The sequence below is a fragment of the Larimichthys crocea genome, chromosome XX, assembly GCF_000972845.2.
Source record: "Larimichthys crocea isolate SSNF chromosome XX, L_crocea_2.0, whole genome shotgun sequence".
In the NCBI taxonomy this organism is placed as follows: domain Eukaryota; kingdom Metazoa; phylum Chordata; class Actinopteri; family Sciaenidae; genus Larimichthys; species Larimichthys crocea.
In genome coordinates, this window is record NC_040030.1 from 5,328,026 (window position 1) to 5,351,976 (window position 23,951).

General features: G+C 43.5%; 1 protein-coding gene across 2 annotated transcripts in view; it reads right to left on the bottom strand.

The window, feature by feature from the left end:
• tmtc1 (transmembrane O-mannosyltransferase targeting cadherins 1) overlaps window positions 1-23,951 on the bottom strand; it is a 125,011-nt gene that overhangs the window by 96,898 nt on the left and 4,162 nt on the right. Inside the window, exon 2 of one of the 2 annotated variants that reach the window (XM_027272057.1) lies at window positions 13,375-13,552. In XM_027272057.1, the coding sequence (XP_027127858.1) occupies window positions 13,375-13,552 (178 nt within the window). Of the gene's footprint in view, window positions 1-3,167; window positions 3,256-13,374; window positions 13,553-23,951 lie in introns of those variants that run through there. The other variant, XM_027272058.1, reaches the window with a different exon arrangement.

Consider the following 23,951-nt stretch of genomic DNA (forward strand, 5'->3'; position numbering starts at 1 on the left):
TAAGGGAGTGGGGTACTGGTTCAAGACTTGGTATCTGCTGCTACACAAAGATCACATGTCGGAATAAGATCTCTAAAAGAAACCACTGCCAGTATACAGAATGGACAGTGTATCCGTAACGTCACCCACAGGTTTATTAAAAATTGGCAAAGACGTAGATCATCAGCAGACATAGGCAGACTGAATGTCACCTGGTTGCTCAAACAAGCCATCTGAAACCACACCCACCTATCCATCAAAGTCTGTTGATACAGCATAACTTTAAGCCTTAGTATCATTTGAACAGGTGAGTTGTATAAAAATTCACCCTCAGTACAGTTGTCATGAACAGGGAAATTAGCTATACTGTTTTTTGTACCAGGCAGTAAACATGTTTATTTCTGCTGTGAAGTTGGACATTAACATGGGGACTTATGGAGATCGACACACTTCTGGAGCCAGCCTCAAGCGGACGAGAAGAGGAACTGCAATTTTTTGCATTTCGGCATAGGCTTCACTTCACAGCCACAGAGGCTGCTGCTTCAAACAAACTCAATGAACAAAAACTGTCCAATCACAAACGTGTGCAGTTATCCACAGGAACAGTAACCAAACACCAAAATGGAAAGTCAAAGAACGTTGCAGCAGACACTTTTTAACTGTGTCGGATTAGTCCTTTAAAAAGGTACAATCAAAGCCAAATGTCCCTGAGCAGGAAGGGTGTGCCTGCAAGAGACTTCTATTGAAAGCAGCTGCAGCCCTGTGGAAAATAAGAGACGAGGGTTTCACACGTACACACATGCACGCATGCATGCATGCACACACACATGTACACACGTGCACAATGAGCTTTGAGCTTTTACTTTGGTGTTCGCTCCTTTGTTCAATTTTGCAAAACACAGAGCTTATGGGTCTGTGTTTTGGGTCTGTCCATCAGGCAAAGTGTCTCTCTAACACACACACACACACACACACACACAGACACTTAAACCTAGCTTAAACCTCTTGGAATCAGTGAGATGAAAGGAGATTATTTACATCCTTAAGTGCATGGTGTCTAACTGCTAGAAGTGTGTGTGTGTGTGTGTGTGTGTGTGTGTGTGTGTGTGTGTGTGTGTGTGTGTGTGTCTGCAGGAAAGATGTTGCTTAGTCATCCACAACTACTTAGACGGCCCGGGATGGACCGAGATGAAAGGAAGGAGAACAGAGGAGGAAGTGAGGGATGAAGAGTGATCGAAGGAGAGGTAGAGAGGTTCAAGATGAAAGGACGAGTCAGGGAGGTGAGAGAGAGACGTGTCTCTCTGCATGAATAAAATATCTGTGCATGAAGCCCCGTTCTCCCTCAACACACACACATAATGAATAATAACATGTTTGGAATGTAAGCAGCAGTAAACAGATTACTTTCTTTAAAGCTGAGGGAGAGGAGCTGCTGTCAGAGTTACACTGTCCATTTAGATATATACACACACACATCAAACCATAGAGACGAAAACTGTTTTTGTACCAGGCTGTAAACATGTTTATTTCTGCTGTGAAGTTGGACGTTTTAACATGGAGGTTTATGGAGACTCACATTTGTAGCCAGCCTCAAGTGGACGTTTTTTTTTTTGTTTTTTTTTTAAGATTATTTTTTTGGGCCTTTAATGATAGTACAGCTGAAGATAGACAGGAAGCAGGGGGCAGAGAGAGGCAGTAAATGGCCGTCCGATGTGGGATTCGAACCGGGGCCGGCTGCAGCGAGGACTGTAGCCTCCACACACGGGGCGGCCGCTTAACCCACTACGCTACCGACTGCCCCCCAAGTGGACGTTTGATGAACTGCAGCTGTTGGTTCCACCCTTCCACATTGGCTTCACTTCACAGCCACTTGTTTTACTCACAGCTGTGCAATGTCTTCTGTGACTCTAGAGGAACCAAATCAAGTTCCACTGGAGTCACAGAAATCCCTCATGATTTCATCAAGGTTAAGCTTCAACTTCTTCACAAAAAGTTTGGCTTACAAGCTGGAAGCTCAGAGCTAGATGAGACATGAACATTTACCAGGCTGGGAGGGTCAGAATGTGCCCGTGTTTGCACGTTCACAACTACATACACATGCAATAAAATAAAAGCTCTAGTCATCAATGATCAAGGTGTTTACAGGAGGTGTTTTAATTGTAATTCAGCTGTTAGTTGGACTATTAGTGGAATAAAAGCTTCCGTATGGAAGCAGCCAGCGTGACAAAAAGAGGAGGAGGCAGAGGAGGAAAGAAACATACCTATTTGTCTCACTCTCTTCCCATGTCTCTGTCTCTCTCTCTCTCTAATTCTGGCCTATTACATAATTCTGCAGGAATCCAAGCTCAGCTGCAGCTGCCTTTCTGCATCCAAACCCCAGCACAGGGGGAAAGGAAGTGTAAAAGTGCAGGCCGGTTAAACACACCCAAACACACACACAGACTGAGCATGTGTGTGTGACTTTTTCCAGGCAGACTGTCACCACGGGCACATTCTAAGAAGAGTTGTGTATCTCCAGCCGCCTGTCCCTAGGCACTGTCTGTCCTAGCCTTCACCGAGAGCCCAAACACCCAGAGACAGCTTTATTGTGTGCATATGTGTGTTTGGGTGTGTGTGTGAGTGCATGTGCGCGGCCACAGGGCAACACGGCACACATATGGCTGATGGGATCCACACATGGCCAGCACGCTATCAGCAGAAAGAGGAGAGGAGGTACGGATGAATGGAGGCTTTTCAGCCCTGAAACAGGAGCCTCATTCACTGGATACGGAGCGGCTGACTGACTGCCAGAGCGACCATGTTTCGACAGAGAGAACAGTAGAAAGTCTGGACCTGGAGACACAGTCACCCTGGTTCTGTTGAGGTTCAGGCTGAGTTTATTTGTTGATGAACAACAGGAAGAAAAAGGAGACGCTGATGCTGCGATACAAACAGTCCAGAGAGGCTTTTTAAATGTTTGTCTACTCTAAATGGCTGAAAAGAGAGAGGTCTGAGTTCAGATTGGGCCTCAGCAAACTGAATAAAGGTACAAAAACTAATGTCCACACATCAGACTGACTCCTGCCTCCCTTAAAACATCCACACCTGTCTGCATATCATTATGATGACTCAGAATTTAGCATCGGAGCTGACACTTTAGAGAACAGAATAGTGCAGCTGCATTCTTATGAACACACACAGCTATTTACCACTTCAGTCTTAGTTGATGACGGTTCCACTCTTTTAACTTGCCGCCACATCTTGCTGTGCGACCATGGCAACCACAGACCTCCACCACTTCACCAGCGGTAAACTAATGAAGAGAAAGAAAGAATCTCAGAGTGCGGAAGTTCAATTTGACCCACGACGTACTGCATGGGGTGAAAGGCGCTGACACACAGCTCAGAATTCAACTTGTAGACTACAGCTTATTCCTCGAGTAACTCACTGAATCCATGCCATGCCACACATTATACTTCCCGTTTACATCCCTCGAAACATGAGGCAGGAAGAGAAAGTTGGCGTCTCCTGTGCCGACTCACATCTGCTTGGAGCATCCGTGACTGAGATCAACAGAGAATAAAGGAGAACTGTACTGAAGGCATCGTCATGACTCTTCGTCAGTTCTTCATTCAGACAGAAATGCAATTAAAAGAAGTCAATGCAGTCGTCATGGAAATGCTCTGGGATTAGTCTTATATCGATGTACGCTCAATACTGTTGCGCTAACGTGCTGTTTTCACTGTGTGGCCTGTGTTAACATTACGTTACAGTCGCCTCCTTAATTTATTGTGTCAGCACGGCTAACGTTTATGGGAATGCCGTTAGTTTCACAGTCAGGGGAATCGCCAAATCTATTAGAGTTCATCCTGTAGGGAACATAATTCACCATTTAAAAATTTCACGGCTATCCATTCAATATTTGTTGAGATATTTCAAAACACAGACTGTGTTTGAGATCATATGATTAGTTAAAGCTGTTCCTTCATTTAAGAAGCACCACACCAAGAAATTCATTTGTCACAGCAGCTTGTACACACAAGGTTGATAAGAAATTACTAACAAGTAAGAAATGCATAGAAAAAATCATAAAGTCATGCTGGTGTTAAAGAGTCTGACAGCTGTTGGAATGAAGGACCTGTGGTAGATCTCCTTCTTACATGGTGGGAGTAGCAGTCTGGTACTGAAGGAGCTGTTTAAGGCCTCCACAGTCTCAGGGGGTGAGAGGAGTTGTTCATGAGTTGTTCAGGCCTCCTCTCCCTCACTTCCTCTATGGAGTCTAGAGGGCAGTCCAGGCAGAGACAGAGCTGGACCTCTTGACCAGTGAGTCTTTTTCTGCCTTCCAACATGCTTCCATCCTCCAAACAGACGTAGAACTACAGTGTCAACAGAGTCCTGCATGCTCCAAAGGACCTCCGTGTCCTCAGTAAGTGGAGACCACTTTGAGCCTTTTTGTACAGGACGTCTGTGTTGTCCGACCAGTCCAGTTTGTTGTCAGAGTGAACACCCAGGTATTTCTATGCTCCCACCATCTTGATATCCAATCCCTGGATGTTCACTGGTGTGGTCTGACGTGTCCTCCTGAAAGCACCATCTCCTCGTCTTGCTGCCGTTGATGTGGAGGTTGATAAAGTTGGTTGAAGGTGGATTTGCCTGCACTGATTGGATGGTATAAACTTGCTAGTGCTGATCCTTTCATGTTTTTACCCATCTTGAACAGCCTGCTGGCAGCATCCTTTCGCTTCTGATGCTAGGCCGTGGTCAGTCAGTTCACTTTTGAGGATAATGATATCACCAAATGTCGTAAGCTAAAGAGGAAACCAAATTAACATCCATTTCAGACGCAACAAGCCGTGCGTGATGCTGCTTACTGTAATTCTGATGGAGCAACAGGTTGGGCACAAACTAAAAAGCTTTTATTAAGTTGTCTTGTTTACAACTGAGCTAATGGAAGAACCAATTCTGTTTTATCTGACTAGTCAGAGAAGAAAAGGCTGCTGAAGGGTTTATTAGCAATAAGCACAATGCTTGAACCTCAGTGTAAACAATAATGTGTGTGTGAATGGCCGCTAAGTGTTTCAGTTTAGATTAAGACTCTAAAGACTCTCTGTAGACTTGCAGAGGACTGGAAGCTGCCTCGATTTAGAAACCCTCTCACACAAACCATCCTCTTTGTTCTAGAAAGGTTTCTGATTCTCTCAAATGTGGCTGCTGAGCGAGGAAGGAGTCCAACTGAGAAAACGAGCTTGAGAGCAGCCGCCTGAGTGAAAAATGTGTTTCTTCCCCCAGTGTGTCTCCACCAATCTCATTCCTTATCACGATAAGAAAAATGAACTCCATCTGGTCTTAATGACAGAAACTGTTTATACTGAGGTACAGTCTGGGATTCATCAAGCTGTGTGTGTGTGTGTGTGTGTGTGTGTGTGTGTGTGTGTGTGTGTGTGTGTGTGTGTGCACTCAGGTGTGTGTGTGTCTCCATCTACTTTACTCTAATAATATTTGCATAAGAGTATCTGATGGAAAGTGGACACTTTCCTGAGAGGTGGATTAAAACATTAGGATGGAGCATGGATAGGTGACTTAGAATTCTGCTCCAGGCTGGCAGGAGAGCCAAATTCTCCAAGAATTATTTTTCTGTTGTTGTTGTTTTTTTTATTTTAGATGTGAAGACCAATATACACCAATTTCAGGTAGCAGGCCCTTTAGGAGTGAGTGTTGCTTTCGTAACTGAAAGGACAAACAGTGGCAGCAGTAGAATAACTTCTTATCGGCAGTGACAGGCCTAAAAATGCCAAAATGAAACTCTTGGCCGCCGTTTACTACAGGTTAGTACACCTTAGGTTCATTTGACAGCTCAAACCCTCCAATGTAGATCCCTTTGAATGTGGCAATGTCACTCACAATAAGACAGGCCGAGTGTGAGTGCTGTGTGGGGATGTCTGGATGGAGTGGTGGGACAGAGAGCTGACTCCAAGGTAAATCTGGAGGACAGATGCAGTGGCAGCGCCGAAGAGTCGAGAGTTATGGTCCTTGATTATGATTGGCTTAGCAGCTTTTGAAGAAACAGACTACAGCTACAGTGTTGTTACAGTGTCTGATTTTTTTGTTGTGATTTACCAGGTGGGCTAAGTGTGGATGAAAGAGCCTGAGTGGATGGAGGAGTATGACAAAAAAAGAGAAAACAGGCTGAAATAAATGACTGTTAAACAGGCAGAAGTATGCGGCGCTGTCATTCAACGAACGTACCAAAAACCCACATAAATGCTAAAAGCAACAAAGAGACACTGGCACTGAATGTTTAAGCAGCCAGAGAACAAACTGTCCTGCTACACTTGAGAAACATGGTTGCTGTCACCCAATTTACCTTTTTTTTCTCTATCCAAAGCATTAGCGATGTAAGTTTAGCGAGCTTGCCGTCTACGTTAACCACTGCTTGTGAAGCACCAAAGAAAAGCTCTAGTGCTGCCTGGAGGCAGGAGAAATTATATCAGTGACTGGGCGGACATGAGAATCAAACCATCCGACACTGTGTACCAGAGAGGAGAGCAAGCAATTATTGAACACTACTATTAGGGCGGCTGTGGCTCGGAGGTAGAGCAGGTTGTCCATTAATCAGATGATCGGCGGTTCGACCTCTGACTCCTCCAGTGTCTATATTGAACCCCAAATTGCTTTCCGAAGCCATCGGTGTGTGAATGTGTATAAATGGTTAGCTCCTAAAACTGATGAGCAGTTGGCACCTTGCAGGGCAGCCAATGCCATCAGTGTGTGAATGAGTGAATAAGATATGTAGTGTAAAGGCGCTTTGAGTGGTCAGACGACTAGAAAGGTGCTATATAAGTACAGTCCATTTACCATTTACTTCAGCAATTCAACAAATTATGTCAAAACAAAGCTTTCCATTGTGCCTGTGTGTTGCTAGGCAACCACTCTGCTAAATACTGCTGAAGATCTAAATTAAATGATACTTGTCAGGTGCATGTAGGAACTGAGATTCACAGCGAGTTTAGAAGAGCTGAGGGAAGTGGTTAGGCACAACATGAAGCTGATGATATAATATATATGCATGAGCAAACACTCCAGCTAATAATCATTTTCATTAATCGATTAATCTGCAGATTATTTACAAATGTTGTATCACAACTCTATCACAACTAATCAAGTTGGCCAATAGAAGTTAAAACAGTAAAACAGAAGCCAAGTTAATAGTCAAAACAAAGAAATGCAGCATTTTTTCACATTTAAGAGTCTAAAAGCATCAAACGATTTTTTTACTTCACTGAATCATTTACCAAAATAGTTGTCACTGCATTTTCTGCCAAAAATCAAATCAATCTATTTATTGTTGAAGCTCTACTTAGAAAATTCTTCTTTTTGCCACATCAACCCACTTCCTGCCAGAAACTCGACCAGTCGGCATCTTTACACTCCAGGCGATACACTACATTGTTGAGTTTTTGGGAGGTTTGCAGGTCAGCTCCTCTGTGAGCCTGTGAGTCCTACTTTACCCTCTGTACTCACGTTCTTGATTCCTTGAACACTGAAAATTTGAGTTTCAGTTGAGCCATTTATAAACTCTCTGCCTAAACAGACTCCAAAAAAAGATTTCAAACTTTATTCAGAATCCGTAAACGGCTTTGGAATGGAGAGCAAATATGACATGTTTGAAGGTTGGTGCACAGAGCCAGTAACCAGCCCTCCCTCCTCCCCAGCAGTCACAAGCAGGAGTCCCGGGTGCTGCTGCGTGTTCTGGCAGTTTGACTGGCATGCTGGGAGATAGGCTGAGAAATCAAACTCTCGCCTGCACCGGCCTGGAGACTTTGAGACCCTATTTCCGACTCCTTCACGCTTCCTGCTCTCACTTTTTTTCCTGTCTTGGTTCCCTCGCTCCCAGCTCGCTTCCTCTCCCTCTACCCTGAACCTTCCCTTCACTCGCTCCTCTCTTCCCTTTCCTATCTCTGCGTCTCTCTGTAACGGGAGTCAGGGGAGCGCCCCGGCGGGAGGCCTGTCCTGCTGCAACCCCTGCTGCTCTCCATTCATCTCTTCCCCCTGCTAACCCTCTTTCTCTCCCTCTCCACCTGCATCTCGGTCCTATCATTGCCCTCCTCCACCGTATCTCATGCATTTCTCTTTATATCGTTCTCCGAGCGCACAGACACTCCTTTGCTCCATTCATCTCACCCGCCACCCTCCACCCTTGTGCCGATCCCCATTCCAATTTCTCTGCAGCGCTCGTTTGCTGAACATCTGAGCTCTTATTGTCACCTCACCTGTTGAAGTGAGGGAGATGAATAATAATCTGCTCTGCTAGGATCTTTTGCATAGATCCCCCAGCTTGACGCTCCACCTCTCTGCATCACACAGTTGGAAATGTTGCCCTTTGGGAAACATGTAAAGTGGAGCAGGGGTGCTAAATGGCAAGAGGTGTGTGAGAGCTGAACTAGGCTGACATGCAGGGACACAAAAGGAGCCAGAGGAATGGAAGCAGGAGTGAATGAAATAATAATGTGATACTGTACTAATCCCAAAGGAGCTGCTCTGCTCCTCAAAGATACTTCTGCAGAGTGGACAACTACTACAATAAAAGGCAGAGGACAGGCTGACACTTGGGCTTATTTCTCCCTCCTACACTCAAGAACCAGAATCAACGTGGAAACCTCTCAGCTGGGTGACACACACACACACATACATACACATACATACACAGTAAAGTCAGTAAAATTTGGGAACTCCAGGTCTAACCAGTCAGGTCACTCCTTACATAAGTGCCCTTGGATGTTTGACTTAGCACCAAGTTAAATGTCAGAAAGGTAGAAAATGGTTTTAAAGTTGAAGGGGCCACTGCTTCAGGAAGTTCTTTGCTCCACACTAAATTACCATTTTAAGTTTCTTTTTAATGAAATGCTCAATGTTAGCTAATGTAGAAAGATGAGAGTCTCCTGGATAACATTTTTTTCTATCACTTTGGTCTGGTAATAATACTACAAACCCCACGAGCTATGGAGATGAGGCTTGTTTCTGTAGGGAACAAAACAAAGCAGCATAATTGACAACCTCATTCATCGAGCAGTGTGAACTTTTAGGCTGGCATCTGAAAAATCCTCCATGTCTCACACTTTTATGTCCCACACTTGTATCTCAGACTTTTAAAAGCAGATGTTTTCAGGGGTGTATCGATCCATATGGATGCAAACGATTTAATGATCACCGATCCAAAAGCATAAGGATAAGTACACATAAACAAAACAGAATACAGTACGCTAATGGGCGTTACCTATTTCCATGTTTCAGTTTTTAATGAAGACATATGAACGCTTCCATCAGGGTTGATTTTTGTTCACAGAAACAACAGCGAGTCTGTTCTTTCCACACGCCCTCAGCTGTGTCTCCAACATGAGATCAGGTGGACTGTGCGTTGTTGAGGGCCAAAAGATGACCTGTGACTGTTTTATACTAGCTAATGCTTCTTTCTAAAAGCCCCATCATCTAACTTTCCTCCATAAAATAAAGACTTTAAATCATGTTGATGCTACATTGACAATCAGGTGATTAGCGCCAAGTCACACACCACCAACTATTTCACTGATTTTGGTGAAACTGGATCATATTTTATGGAGAAAATGTTTTCTGGTTTTCGCTCTGATGTCCTCAAAGTAAACCGCTGCCGACTGCAGCTGCTGTTAGCTAATGTTAGCTCAGTTTGTTAGCCTGGCTGCCTGAACTGTGAGCTCATAGCTCCAGGCGTTTTGGAGCATCGGGAAGAAGAAGATGTTTTCAAATGGGGGAATGCTGACTGGAAATTGAGCCGGTGTCATGCCAGAACCAGAACTGGACAAGCAGACAATGTAGCCGGGCTCAGCAGGCATTATGGACATAAGGGCAGAGGTGAAGACACTGAGCAGAAAAAGACCTTAGGTCCACAGCTTTTCCACATCTCTACCGATATTTAGATTAGAGGGGAGGCGGAAGGAGCAGTACATACAACATGGCAGAGGCCAGTGGCGCTTATTTTCCGGCTTCAAAACAGCATGTCGGAAACCTACGGATGATGTCACTCAGGCTCTGTCCATCCTTTATACTGTTGGACTAGTAAGTAATATTAGCTGGCTGCTATGTCTTGTGTTGTTGACCTTGTTGATGCTTGGCTGTTAGCAAAGCTGTCGACTCGCTAGTTTTTGATCATAGATAATGTAATCAAAACAAATACTCAGCAGTATAGCTCAGTGGGATTACACTCTGAGACTGGGGGCATTAAATCACAAAAATACCAATTTATATGTAAATGTTGAGTAAACTTATGGACTTAAACTTATAGTTTATTATTCTTAAAGCGAGTTAAGAGTTCCAGGTATCAGTTACGTCTTCTGGTAGGGATGTGCTGCTGCTGGGACAAAGTGAAAGTTAATCTGGGCAACAACAACCAAACCTGTGTTGTTAAAACCTCACAGCAGAAGGGATTAACTGTGAGTCAGACGAGAACATAATCACTTTATTGTTCGTCTGTGTGAAGGGAGGTAGTCATCAACTAGGCATCGAGACAGTAAGGGCTGATTTTCTGCTTCACACACACAGACTGCTGCTGGGAACTGAGTGTTTATCTCCATAAGTATGACTTGTCAAACTGTTACTGACTGCTCAGATTTCTGACCGTCTAGACAGCTGTTACACTCCACATCCCGCTCATCACATAACTGTCTCGTAACAATCGAAGGCAGAGTTTGTGATTAGCAAATATCGTATCATTATCTAAAGAATTGATTTATCTGTATCATATCGTGATAAAACTTGTCAACCGTAGATATTTTCTGACACAGCGGTTTGTCTCTGAGTTTTATGCCGATCCAAGCTTTAGAAGAGCTCTGATGTTCAGTCACAAAACACTCTCTGTGTGAAAATAAATGGGAGCTTTCCTTACATTCTCAGAGGCATTCAAAAATACTTTTGAGGGGCGATTTATCTTCCATGATGTAAACCACCTCTACTGTAACGTGCTGCAGAAAACCCTAACAATAAATCATGTGCGGTATGTATTTATTATTGACCAGGCTGCAATGCAACAACTGCTAACATCAATAAGACTGGAGCTCCCGCTGCCCATGTGTGGTTCCTAAATTCCATCATGTAGTGTGCAGAATGTGCCTGCAGCTGCTTCACAGCTCTGACAACAGGAATCTGACAATACACAGTACACAGTAATGCTGCAATGATGGAATGATTATACTGTCAAGTAGCGACACACGCAGACATATGTTAAAGGGTGTTTGCATTTATTTGTGTATGTCAGTGGATCAGGAAAGACATGGAAAATATTAGTGTTGTGGTCTGCTGTTAATGGCAGTTTAACCACAGGTTGATCAGTGATGGATGGATCAAATCTTCTTGTTTACATATTATTTGCATATGACCTTGACTCTGCGTGTGTTGAACAACATGTGGCCTCTTTAAAGAAACGCCCAAATCCCACCGGGTGTTTCAGGAGGGTTTTGCCTGCCAGGCATGGTCAGATTTGGTCATTTTGGTTTATGAGCTTCTAAACATGTAAATATGTTAAATAGTTCATTTGTTTCCCTTCTGGCTGTTTTAATTAGGGTGTTTTCTGTATGCTGTTTCTGTGTCTGACTCCTTCGTGTTCCTCTGTGCAGATTGACGCACGATGCTCACGGTGTGCAGCAAAAATAGAACAGCCCTGTATTCCCCGTGGAGCTGAGCAGAGGCCTGCCTCTGGGATGCTTCTGAACTGCTGGGGTTTGAAACATTGACTAGACACACATGGAACGTCTTGCATCCTTACCATACGTATTTGGCTGTTGGCAGGATAACCCTGAAACTTCACTGGACACGGTTCAGAAGCATTAAGCCCACCAGACTTGCTCAGATTTGGTAATTTTCCTGGTTTATGTGCTTCTAAATATGCTACTACATGTATAAATATGCTACGTAGTTAATTAGTTTCGCTTTTGTCTGTTTTTACGACCGGCAGTTTGCACGGAGTATTTTATTTTGAAAATCCACCAGATTCTCTTTGCTTTTACTGTGTCTGGCTTCCATCCGCCCGCTTCTAGGTTGCTTCTGAACCGGACCGTGGCGGAGCCGGTGGTGTTTGATACATTGACTAGAACAGCTGTGTATCACTGCAGCGACCGTGCCCAGTGGAATGTGGGGGTTAAACTGCATCAACATAGCTTGTTAAGCGTAAGGATATTGAGTCCTGAGTCCTGATACTGAGTTAATAATCTGCATGTCTTTGGATAATGAGAAAAAACATTCTCATGTAAACGTTTTCATATCTCAGACAGACAGCCCTGAAATACTCGGTTTGGTCAAGAGGTAGATGAAGATATTTCTCCTTGTTATTATGATAGCTCCTCATTGTAACAGAAAAAGAACTGTTGAATAGGGATGAGGGAGCTGTTTTTCTCACAGGAAACAGCAGCACAAAATGCTCAACTGGGACAAAACCAGCTGCCCCTGAGGGGAATGTCGTCTGTGTTTAGACCCTGAATAAGCAGCAACGTGAGCATAAATTCAGCCCATGAGTCTGCTTCCCCTGTTTGGCTGTCGTGCACCAGGCTGCATTTTAAACAGTAAAAGTAATAAAGGCAATTTAATACAGAAAAAAGAAAACAGCCAGAGGAATATCCACGAGCGATCAGTTTACTCCATCGTCTTCGCACAGTGCTTTCAACCAATCAGCCGTGCATGTACGCCTACAGCATAAATACTGAATGTAATTATGTTCTCGTGGAGGGTTAGTGGTTCTCACTGAACTCAGCTGATGAGACTTGGAGAGATGTTCCACCTCACCACACTTCCATTCAGGCATTTAAGGTGAGGTGCAACCTTGTGTGTAGCAGTGTGTGTAAATGTGTGACATCCCTTCCACTATAGCTATACTGATCGAGCTGAGAAGGCCTCTGGCTGACAGTGGTGTCCCAAATCGTTCGGTCGTTCAGGTTGCCCCCCCACTCGACAATGACAGTGAACAAATTGTAGTCTATTCATGTCTACAGTCTGCTGTGCCTGGAATACAATTTAAACTGTTGTTCAACTAATAAATCATAAGTTCAAGCAAATAATCATAATAATTAACAAGTTAGATCCTCTTCATAAGAGACCCCACATAAAATCAAAGTTTAAAAATGACAATTCAACAAGGATTGGTTGCTGGGAGCTTGGACTGGAGCTGGTGAGCTGGGTGGCAGTGGTAGCCAGGGAAAGGTCAGCGTTCTCACAGCAGCTATTTCAGTGTAATGGGACATTTTGTGAAAGGTCAGCGCTCCAAATTAGATTGAGAAAATGTAAACCATTGCTCATTTTTAGACTTGTTTTGATTTCAGTTTTGTGTTGCAGATGTCAAAGGTTCAGCTCTTGCATGACCTTAGTGTGTGTGTGTGTGTGTGTGTGTCATGTACTCACGGCTTCAGTGTGGACGGGGTGCACGGCGAAGAGCAGTGCCGTGACGAAGGCTAGGCGCGAGTCTTCGAATGAGCAGCGCTCACACGTGTGCATGAGCAGGCAGGTTACGGCGCAGTGCAGGCACACGTTGACGATGTGGAAGTAGAGAGGCGTCATGCCGCCGAGTAGGATGTTCAACCTGACAGACAGACACACAGACAGACAGGTTTGTGTTATATGAGCTGTGTGAAAGATATCAGACAGGATTAATCCCCATACAAAAAGGACACAAACAGTGTATTTCATTTTCCCATGACCTCTAATCAAGTGAATCTAAAAACAATCACTCTGCCGCACACCGCAGCGGATTTACTCAGAATCTCTAAAGTAAATTACCTTTATATTTCCTGGATTAAGTGATTGTTTTATAATCCTGAACAGAATCTCAATCCATTTTCTGCGGTGCCATGAATTTCAAATGAAAACAGCATGACTGCTCAGAGACAGAATGTCGCATTTCCAACGCCAAATCACACCGTGCTCACAGATCTTCCAGCAGCTAATCCCTCTGTGAGGAATAACAGTGAGATATGCAATTTTCGCATAGTTTATCATAATTGGCATTACACTGTGACAATTCCCTCTTCACCCACCAGAATATAAACAACCTGAGAACAGCAAACCCAGAAAGACTGAAGCCGTAGAGTAGTTCAAGCTTCATGATTTCTGATTTGATGTTTTATAACCTCAACCTGGGGTGGGAAAGATTGAATTGTGATTTTGATGAGTCCGATTATTGTGATGTCCACACAAAATGTCTTCTTGACCTTGATGTCAACTCTTCTCTGTGAGTTTGTATTCATATTCCACCATGTGTTGCAGGAGGAAAGTTTCTCTGTGCTCATATTAAATCTGTTCAACACATGAGCGTGTCTGCATCATTTATGACATCACAACTACAGTAGTTTGGATGTCATTGTCCAGTACATAACTTACACAAGTAATACATAAAGAGAAATGGATACAGAGGAGGGGGTTAGTTCATTCTTAGCCTAAAACCCACCCAGACGTGTCTCTGCCTGGCTGTTTTGGTCTGTCCTTCAACTTCAAACCCCACCGGGAGCGGACAGATTGTTTAGTCCGCCAGACTTTGTTATCTCAGATTTGGTTGTTTTTCTTGGTTTAGTTCACATGTAAATCTGCGACCGGCTTTTTATACGGGGTGTGACTAGGAGGCAGAAGCCCACATGAAACACAGCACAACCATGTCTAAAGCCATGTGCCAGCCGAGCAGCTCCTATTTAGCCATCTGCAAACTTGAATGGGGGTTAAATGATTTAATCATGCTGCTCTTCTAGACTTCCCAAATCCCTTTTTAAATTCTTGTTTGTCATTTCATTGAGGTTATTATGCTTAAAGTTACGTATTCACCATTCTCAGCCGCTTCTTTCACAATGTAAACTAATGAGAACAAGATAAGTCCTTTAGGGCCCTGTACATCACATGATGGATGCCTTTGCTGTCATTACAAAAATTGGCCACTATGTCAGAATGGTTCGTCAAATGTGTTTTATTAAGATATTTCTGATGTGTTGCATTTGGTAGGACCAGTGAGGTTCTGTCCGGTCAGATCTTAAAGAGGTTTGGGTCTTAGTTTAAATTCTGTGCAGAACTAAGTAAAGCCCTTAACCCCACAGACCCATTAGCGAGCCAGTCATTACCAACTCTACAGAGCAGACAGTACTAGACTAGACTAGTGGAGATCCCAAAGGTTCCAAAGACACAATTATGTCTATGATTTCTAAAAAAGAAAATGTGCACAAGATAGCAAGTATTTCCATTTCTCCAGCAGCCAAGTCTGGGTTTTAATATTTAACATTGTCAAGCTTCAGAGAACAGTTAGATCATTTTCCTCATCATACTACTAAACGTTGTCTTTATATGTGAAGTTTACCTCTAAGGCAAGACAATACCAATCAGACAGAGCTGAACAGAACATGCCTTCACATCTGAACTCCTTATCTCTGACTGTAATTAGTTCTAATGGGGTCCTCTGTGAGCCTTCATCCAGTCCATTAAGTGATGAAGGAGACTCTGGCCTCCACTGTCCCTCTTTTATTCACAATTCAATGAGGACAAGTGATAAAACCTGCTTGAGCTTGCAGAGACAGCCTTTACCCTCTCCATTATCCCACCCTGACCTCAGCTGATGCTGATCTGCCCTCAAAGCTTGATGCTGCGATAAGTGTGGAACAAGTGAAGGGCCGTGAGATGAATTTCCCCTGAAGGCCCGGCCAGGGTCCTGACCCATCCGCCGAGCGGAGGCTTCAGAGGAATTTAAATTTCTCATTTGAGGCGTTCTGCTGATGTGCTTATCCACAGAGACTTACAATGAAGGGAGCGGGTCGGGGTTCAGTGTCCTGCTCAAGGACATTTTGACAAGAAGCGTAGCTGCTGATGGACATATAGACTGGCTGCTGGAGAAATCTAATGTGTGACCTTTGTGTGATGGGCTGCCTATATAACCACCACTATCAAACATGAATAACAATGAGCCAGGGCCTGCATGATGATATATAAATATATGATATCATGGGGATTATTCTGGTTCATTTCTGAACTGATTTATTTCATTTTATTTAAGCTCCATTATCTCGACATCTGATTTTACTGCTAGGCTGTAACTTTTGAAGGACAAAACACATTCCTCTGCAATACAATGCACTCAGTTCAGTTCAGCACAGCTACAACATTACTCAAAGAAGCTTTTCGTGGCTAATGTTAGTCAATGCTCACAAAATAAGAGACAAAACTAGCTGAACTTGAGGTCCACTTACTAAATTTCCCCCACAAATTACCATTTGCGAGGTCCAGAATTAACGTTCACATTTAGCCAGTAAGTTGTCCTGGTAGTAGATTGCTATGCTCTTAGCTACAATAGATAACGCTTTCCTGTGCTTACTTTAGTCAATTTAGACTTATTTACGTGTGGACTATGAACTAGCTCACCAACAGACCACAGTCTGTGAGGCTTCATGACACTGTCTGATGTAGTGATTTGCGGTACAGGGCTCCACAGGGTACAGTGCTCTCTACTTATCTTTTCACCCTGTATATATCAGACTTCAGACACAACACCGACAGCTGTCATCTACAGAAGTACTCTGATGAAAGCAGGAGTACAGGGGGGTCATCACACATCAGCGCCAGCAAGACGGAGAAGATGGTGATCGGCTTGCAGAGGAGGACGCCACAGCCCACACCAGTGAACATCTAGGAATTAGATATCGAGATGGTGGGAGCATTTAAATATCTGGATTTTCACCTCAACAATAAACTGGAATGGTCGGACAACACAGACGTAGTGTCAAAGCTGCCTCGACTTACTGAGGAGACTGAGGTCCTTTGGAGTGTGCAGGTCTGTGGTGGCATCTGCAGACACATACAGTTCTTATATTAAGGGGCAACAGACAACACAGTCTTCTGTGGGTTAAGTAGTTAGATTTCCTAGTCCTGGGTGCAAGATAGGGAAGATCATTTAAGGGCTGTTGCAACAACCACAATGATGAAACAATGGCCACAACCACATGTGATGTCACTTCAGGTCATGTTATGTTTGGTCTTTTAACACAAAAGCGGCTTCTGTTGGGTACCACCCTGTGCTTTTAACATGACAGCAATGCTGACAGTGCAAGTTAGCAGCTCTGACAGCACTCCCACTGACATTTGAGGATGCATGTCCTACAAGCAGAGTCACAGCTGTCAATATGTTTACCACTCTTTGGAAAGTACGCTTTACTTATTACTGTGCTTGTCCTGAGCATGCAGGGACAGATACCTCATTGTCTTAAGTCATCCATCTCATCCAAAACTGTCATTGGCTCCATGACAGCTCGGCTGAGCCGGCGACAGCATGGAGGAAAACATGACACAGTGATGGGAAGTAAGACAAAGACGACTTGATTGGTATTTGGGGAAACAATTCAATCCAGTCAACATCCCACGGCACACAACAGAAACATATTTGAGAAGGCCGCAGTAGATGTGACAGCTTGTGTCAGAGTATTTTCAACATTTCTGTCAGTACACATTGGCTTCTGGTGGGAGTTTTTCTTAAGCAGACGACCAAATAAAAAGCAGTGGAAGAATAAAACTCAAAATTCTAAATTCAAATGGTAACTGTAACAATTAAAGGAAATGTCATAAACAAGCACAACACAATGTCAGGCAGCACAGCTTCTAGTCAAGCACTATAATTAAAAATTAACACATTATTTGGGTATCGATTAGCTCAGTTGGTAGAGCATCCGCCCCATGTACGAAGCCTTGGCGCAGCAGCCCAGAGTTCGAACCCAACCTGCGGCCCTTTGCTGCATGTCATTCCCCATCTCTCTCTCCACACATTCCTGTCACTCTTCAGCTGTCTCTATCAAAAACAAAGCTTTAAAAAAAGCCCTAAAAGATATCTTAAAAAAATAAATAAAATGTACACATTATTAAAACGGACCCAACTTGAAAATGACAATCAGAGCACCCAGTGTCATATAGTGCCATGCTTTCATATTGTGAAGGCACAACAGTAAGCAGTTCTGCAAATTTAGTACCATTTCATCTGTTGGACTGACAAAGCAAGGAATGAGCTGGAATCTACCAATTACTTTGTTACAACAAGAGCATAGGTGAATGAGGAGAATCTAAATTTTATGACACAATTCTCAGCTGACCCCACAGGTTTCATGTACTCGCCAAAACAATACCAAAAATCTACACAGCGGAGAACCCTCTAAAAGAACAATGGTCGACCTCTCTGCATTAAATTGTGGAGGGAAATAGGCAAAGTGTTAATAATTTATTTATGCTTTTTTGAGAAAGGTCATGGCCCCATTAATATTAAAATGATTTATTTTTTTCACAGCATGAATATCAAGAGCAAAGTTCTTAGATGCAATATTGTTTTTTCTCCCCCGTAGCTGTCACTATATTATTCACACCGCAGAGAATAATTTGTATGGAAGCATCTGCATTTGTTATGTTTTCTGCTCGTTTGTAGCTAGTAACACCACTTCATCTGTGAAAAAGAGTGGGGAGCATGAATATGCATCTTAGATTTTAAGGCTCATTATATATTACTTGATGTGCACAATGTCTCTGACACGCAGCGGTGCTTAAAATGCGCCTCCAATCCTGAGGCATGATACTCTTCGAGGAAATCAGTGGTTTGTTGCTGAAGGAGATCAAGTATGATAGTCATGTTCAGGAAGGAGGGTAAAATGGAATGCAAGGTTGAAAGGTGGATTGGTGCTGCATCAGCAATAATGTCCAAAAGAATGAGACTGCAGATACAAGCAGTCAAAACTAATTTCCTTCAAGTGGTGAATGTGCTCACCCATGGAGTAGAACCATTGTTCCTTTGCAACAAAAGGAGCCAGTTAAGGTAGGTGCATGGAGATGGGGAAAAAGTCTTGAATGGTGAAAAACAAATACTATGTTGCAAGGCCAATGTGTTTGGGTTTGTTGCCTTCATCTTGGCATACCTCAAAAAGAGCTGGTTGGGGAGAAGGGTGCATACAGTAGGCTACCTTACACAATGCAGGCCACAACACATAAATGGATGGGAAAAAAATCAGGGAGCGGACCTGATTATGGGAGATCATTCTCTGAAGTTCTGAAGAATATCCACAGCAAAGTTCAAGGTAGCTCATCAGTAGCTGTTGAAGTATCTCTCTCTGCTGATGAACACCACCTCTCTTCTCTTCTTCTGCCACGAGCAGAGCAAACGTATAACGATCTGACACCAGCGACATTTTGAAACCGAGAATGCACAGTCCACATCCAGAGAGACAGACACAGTGTCCTCTGTGACTGTCGGGCTGGAGAGGTGAAGGAGAGATAATTGCTACGTCTCTCTGCTGGTTAGTGACCATGCAGCAGCGTGATGACTTCCTGTCTTTTACTCTCATATGTTCTCCTATGCGGGAGACTGGGCCACGACCCAAAGGAAGGTTGTGAGAATACTAAAAATAAATTGTTAATTATTCTGGAGAGTGTTGCATCAGCAGTTAGCAGCTATGGTAATTTGCCTTGCCAAATCTCTGCAATATAAAATAGGTTGAATGAAACACTGCAGGCAACTCGGTGAAATGAAGAATAGCAGATCATTAAATGGTTGTCAAAGTGGCATCATGTCTGGATTGGATCCTTGAGTTTCAGGAAATAACTTTTTTTATTTTGAAAAAGATAAACAGAAATTGGGAAATGAAGCTCTCATATCGCCTGAGTCAGCTTCTCTTGGACTCCAGCAGCGTCATCTATCACTTTCTAAGCTCTTCTTTGTCATTTCTTATTTTTCACTTTTATCAGCTGTGACTGTGTCCTCCTCCTCCACCACCACCTCCTCCTCCTCCTCATTTAACAGAAGAGCATCCGTCACCACTTCTTCCTTCCCCGTCTTGTGTCATCTGTCCTTGTGTTTCTATTTTAATCGCGTGGCCTCTTACTCTCTCCCCTCTCCTTTCTCTCTCTCTCTTTCCCTATCTTTGCTCGTTTTCGCACCACAATCACTGCTCAGTTCGTGGTGCACATCAGGCCTCAGCTATAAAAAAGTGCCTTGAGGCTGCGTTGTGTGTATTTACTCATTCTGTGTATGTCCTTCACCTTGATGGGGAAAAAAAGCCCTGCAGTGTTCACCGGCACAGAAAAGCCAACGCAGGACAGCACATTCCCCATAGGTCCACCACGGGCTTGAGGGCGGGGGTGTGTTCTTACCCATGTGTAAAGTAGGCAAATACACATAATAGTGACCCCCTGGCCACAGGTGTGAGGGGGGCATCCATCTGTTCCTGTGCATGCATAAAAATCCTCAGATGATTTAGGTAACGGCTCATGGTGTGTTTCATGCACGATAGATGTGATAGCAGTGATACCAGCCGGCTAATTTGACTGGAAAAAGCTCAAACGTCCTGACAGTCTGGAATGTCACAACTTGGGTGCGTCTCAACAGTACCTCCAGCTACAACGCTCGGCTGATTTTCACACGTTCTGTTCAACCGATTCAACATTCCTGCTATCTTTGCGTTCTGTGCACATTCAAATTAAGAGATGTTCACACCCCGAGGCACGCCTCCCCAGGGAGCGACACAAGGCAAAGGTGCAGGCCGATGTTCTAAAAAACAGCTAGTAGGTAGGTTAGTTCTTGTAGTCTGTCGGACTGATTTGGGTCTTATCAACACAGTCAGCAGTAGGAACACAGCAGCAGCTGTGAAGTAAAGTTCATGCAGTGAAGCAGAAAAATGAAGCCATTTTTGAGGTGTGTTCACACAGAAATGTTCATAATGAGCTCTCATGGAGACATTAGCATCAGTTTGTGCCTAATTACATCTTTCTATTAATTTTGTATACAGTTGTGCTGCCTCTAAAATTGGCCTTATACAAAGACATCCACCCAGTTGTGCACTGAGCCTCTCTCAGCAGGGCGTGGGTACTGCTATTAAACACTCAAAAGTTTGGTTACACTTCACTCAGCCAATGCATGACAAGTCTTTTAAGTGTGAAGCCGAAACAGTAATCTCTCTAAACATTTAGCTAGAGTGCATCACATACAGGTGGAGACATGTACCGTGTTCAACTGCTCCTAGTTCATCTCTTGTCCCATTCACCTGCTGAGGCTGTTATGCTACCAGGTGAGAGTTGAAATTATATATATATATATATAAAGAAAAGCTCAAGCTTCCTCTGGTCACTCAGTCCGGACTGATGAGAGGTCACGTCAGATAACATTTAAGCACTGTAGTTACTAAATAACCAGCTGACTATTATTTTTTGTTAAATATTTAATAGAGCAGGAGTCAAGAATGTTCATCTATATAAGTATTTAAGTTTCTCCTGAACAATTTAGAGCACTGTTAAAGTTCCAGATCAATCAGCAGTATCGGTAAAAGTAGTAATCCCTGCTCTCAGATGTAGGTCTACACGCTCCGGTCTGTGATACTGAGCCAAAAATCTTCACCTCTGCTGGGCAATAATCATCCATCATGCAGAAACAGCTGCAGTGCATAGAAAACTCCTGTGCTGTGATTTTAGAGCCTCGAATGTGACAGATGCAAAACATCCCACATGAACACAGCCGTCTTATCTATCTCCAGTTATGGCCTTATCAATCATTTTCCCATATACATTTAGTTTTCCATTCACCGCATGCTATCTGTTAATACTTCTTATCATGCACAGTCTTGATAGCATTTAGAGTTGAATCTTGGTGAGGTTCTCCAGAGAAAAATGAGCAGACAGTCACTGTGACCCGAATTACCCTTTAACCGCCATCCCCATGGAGCAGCGGCGTGCGTGCCTTGTCTTAGCTACACCTCTCTCCACATGCTTACAGCTGCAGCAGCTGAAGGTTTAGAAGTGGAGCTAGCTATGCATTCAATCACACGGCAGGCTAATGAAGACGGTGAGGTGGAAGGGGTTGTATCTCACCCCGAGTGAGCAATAAGGCAACACCTGTCACTCCTGAAGGATCACCCTCTCCTCCATCGTCTCTGGACATTACCCTGGTTCTGCTGTCTCCGGCACACACTCTTCATTAGGCTCTGTGTGTGTGTGTGAGCAGATGCTGCTGCTGCTTCACTGTCCTCTCTCCAGAGAAGCATTAAGGCGCAAATATTTTCTTCAACAACTGTAATACTGGCGCAGGGGGGGGGGGAGCAGCAGCTGCTTGAGAGGTTGTAAAGCTGTTGGGTAATTAGACTGAGCATCATCAAACAATGAAAGCATCCTACTGCCTGACCACACACACACACACTCACAGCCAAGGACTCTCAGTTATCTTAAGTGCAGAGTGTGCTTATGGAGCTCCGCCTGGGGACACATCATGTCTGTCACCAGACCAGCCAATCACATATCACAACACTAAATTCTTCAAATGTAGGAAAACTAGAACGAGAGTGAGAAGAGCTGATGGTTCTGGGTGTAGTTTTCTTGATGTTAAAGCTGCACTTGTTGGGAATGAGCCTGCCTCTACGCAAAGGTAACACAATGTGCCTACAAGCATCTCTAAACTCAGTTTATCATATCTAGCTTACTGAATCCATACAAGGGCCGAGGACCAAGTATAATGCTTATGTGGTGTTATAGCAGGTTACACACCAGACTATTACTTTTGATAACTTGTTAACAAACGACAGCCTATCTACACATCCAAGAATAGAATTTATTAGTCTAATGTTTCTGTTTTTCTGTTCTGAGATTTCTCCACGTAGCATAAGAGAGAGGTCGTGAACCACCAGTGGTACTCGTACCACATTTCAAGAGCCAGTGTTATACAGAAAACGTTACTTAACAGCATACAATACTTTTATTTAGTAATTTTGAGTTTGTTAAAACGTTAAATGCTGAATTAAATTGTATTTATTTATTATCAAACCCTCTCCTGCATTTCAGTGATAATGTGCACAACGATTCACTCAGTAGGAAGTCTAAACAAACAGAACAAAACATTTCAGCACTGTAAAAAAACAAAAAACAGACTGAACTCAAACCCCTCTCTGACGCCAGCAGAGTCACCTCCATTGGTCATGTGACCCTGGGTGTCCTCATTCAGGCTGTGTCTAATCATGATTTTCATTAATGATTAATCTGCCTCCGGTTTGCTTGATTGACCCGAACAGTCCAAAACATAAAAACATTCAAGAAAGAGAATCTGGGAAGCTGAAACCTGAGAATGTTTGTTGTTGTTGTTGCTTCAGAACTCACTGAAAGGATTCATGGACTTATTGCTGCAGCTGTAGTTTGGTCAGTGATTCAGTTTTATTCTTTTAACTGCAGGATAACAGATATTAAACATGTTTTGTACTTGAGCACCACATCAGTGTATATTTTCCACCACACTGTCCTTTTCTAACAGTGTCTTGTACATGCTGTGTGTAGCAGCCTGTGGTCAGAGCTCTAGTCTGTGTCAGCAGTCCAGTGTTTTTTTAACCTTTCCTGCTTTCTCTTTGCTGCTGCTGCGTTCACTGTCTGCTCAGAGCTTCGATCTGTGAGCAGATTATCACCGTCAGGGCTGTTTGCTTCACTGAGGACGTCTCTCCAGCAGTCAGTCACTTCTCTTTCACCTGTCTATCTGGTTGAATGAAGGCATCAAGGTCACAGACACTCGGTTTCAAACCTCCGTTGTCAGCCAACATTCTCCCTGCTGCCCTTCAGCAATACAATGAATCCCTGTCAAGCTACATGGCTGCTCACCTGTTGCTCAGAATGACCTCTGACCTCTGTGTGATGGCAGGACAGATAATTAAATGCTGCTTATACATTTGCTTAACATATTCTAAGGCAGTGGTCCCCAACCTTTTCCTAACTGCGGACCGGTCAACGCTTGACAATTTTAATGCAGACCGGGGGGGGGGAGTCATTTCGAAATAAAAAAATGTTTCAAAATAAAAGACCGCTCGACTTAGACTGGGACTATAATAGAGGGGGACTTACTACTCTATCTACAGTTGGTAGGAGAAGAAGAAAATATTAAGTATTAAGTAATATTTTCTTCTTCTCCTACCAACTGTGGATGAAGTAGTAAGTGTGTGTAAATGTGCGGCCCGGTACTG